General features: G+C 40.4%; 1 protein-coding gene across 2 annotated transcripts in view; it reads right to left on the reverse strand.

Moving 5' to 3' along the window:
- The window catches only part of MPP1 (membrane palmitoylated protein 1), a 41,215-nt gene that overhangs the window by 15,618 nt on the left and 24,314 nt on the right, over positions 1-1,283 (reverse strand). Inside the window, exon 5 of one of the 2 annotated variants that reach the window (XM_023508559.1) lies at positions 271-339. The exons of the other annotated variant lie outside the window; for it this stretch is intronic. Coding sequence (XP_023364327.1) covers positions 271-339 — 69 coding nt within the window. The remainder of the gene's footprint in view (positions 1-270; positions 340-1,283) is intronic. 2 annotated transcript variants of the gene reach the window in all.

Consider the following 1,283-nt stretch of genomic DNA (forward strand, 5'->3'; position numbering starts at 1 on the left):
GGCGCCTTAGCCGGTTGAGCCATGGGCGCCGAGCCGAGATATTTAGATATTTAGAACTTAAAGTTAGACTCACATCACATATAATGAAATCTCAAAGGGGTGGCACCTGTGGCTCAAGGAGTAGGGCGCCGGCCCCATATGCCGGAGGTAGCGGGTTCAAACTCAGCCCCGGCCAAAAACTGCAACAACAAAAAAAGAAATCTCAAAGAACAAAGGATAACAAGGCCTAAATCCTGCCATCATCACAACAGAGAAAATGGTGCCACCCACCTGTAGTGCAGGAAGACGACTTAGCTGGCTGGGAATTACTTTTAATGAGATCATTCCTTTTGTTTCTTTCTATTAAAAAAAGAAAAGGTAAATAAAATTCTAAGGAAAACTAACTTGGGTGATTTGAGGTTTCATAAAGTCATTTCCCACTCAAGGCCCCAGGGTTTTTCCCGATCGGCCATCTTTACATTTTGAGATTTTTGCAGGGAAATACTTCCTTTTTTTTTTTCAGGGACAGAGTCTCACTTTATTGCCCCCAGTAGAGTGCCATGGTATCACAGCTCACAGCAACCTCCAGTTCTTGGGCTTAGGTGATTCTCTTGCCTCAGCCTCCCAAATAGCTTTGACAATAGGTGCCCACCACAACACCCAGCTATTTTTTTGTTACATAATTTCCCTCTTGGCACTGCTTTATTGGCATTCCACAAATTATGAATGTTGTGTTTTCATTTATATTCACTTATAGATATATTCTAATTTCCTTTGTAATTTCTTCTGTGATCTATGGGTTATTTTTGAAATGTGCTCTTCAATTTCTAAATATTTAGGGATTTTGCAAGCATCTTCCTGGTTTTGATTATTTATTTATTTATTTATTTATAGACAGAGTCTCACTTTTTTGTCCTCAGTAGAGTGCTGTAGCATCATAGCTCACAGCAACTTCCAACTATTGGGCTGAAGCGATTCTCTTGCCCCAGCCTCCCAAATAGCTGGGACTATAGGTACCTACCACAATACCCAGCTATTTTTTAGAGACGAGGTCTCGCTCTGGCTCAGGCTGGTCTCAAAACTGTGAGCTCAGGCAATTCACCCATCTTGGCCTCTCAGAGTGCTAGGATTACAGATGAGAGCCATTTCACTTGGCTTTGATTTCTAATTTAATTTCACTGTGGTCAAACAATCCACTTGGTATGGCATGAATCATTTTAAATCTGTTAAAACTTCTTCTATGACCTAACACATGGTCCATCCTGGAGGATGTATATTTCTTTTTTTTTTTTTTTTTTTTTTGA

The sequence above is a fragment of the Otolemur garnettii genome, unplaced genomic scaffold (genome assembly GCF_000181295.1).
Source record: "Otolemur garnettii isolate 467f Iridium unplaced genomic scaffold, OtoGar3 scaffold00259, whole genome shotgun sequence".
NCBI classification, from domain to species: Eukaryota; Metazoa; Chordata; class Mammalia; order Primates; family Galagidae; genus Otolemur; species Otolemur garnettii.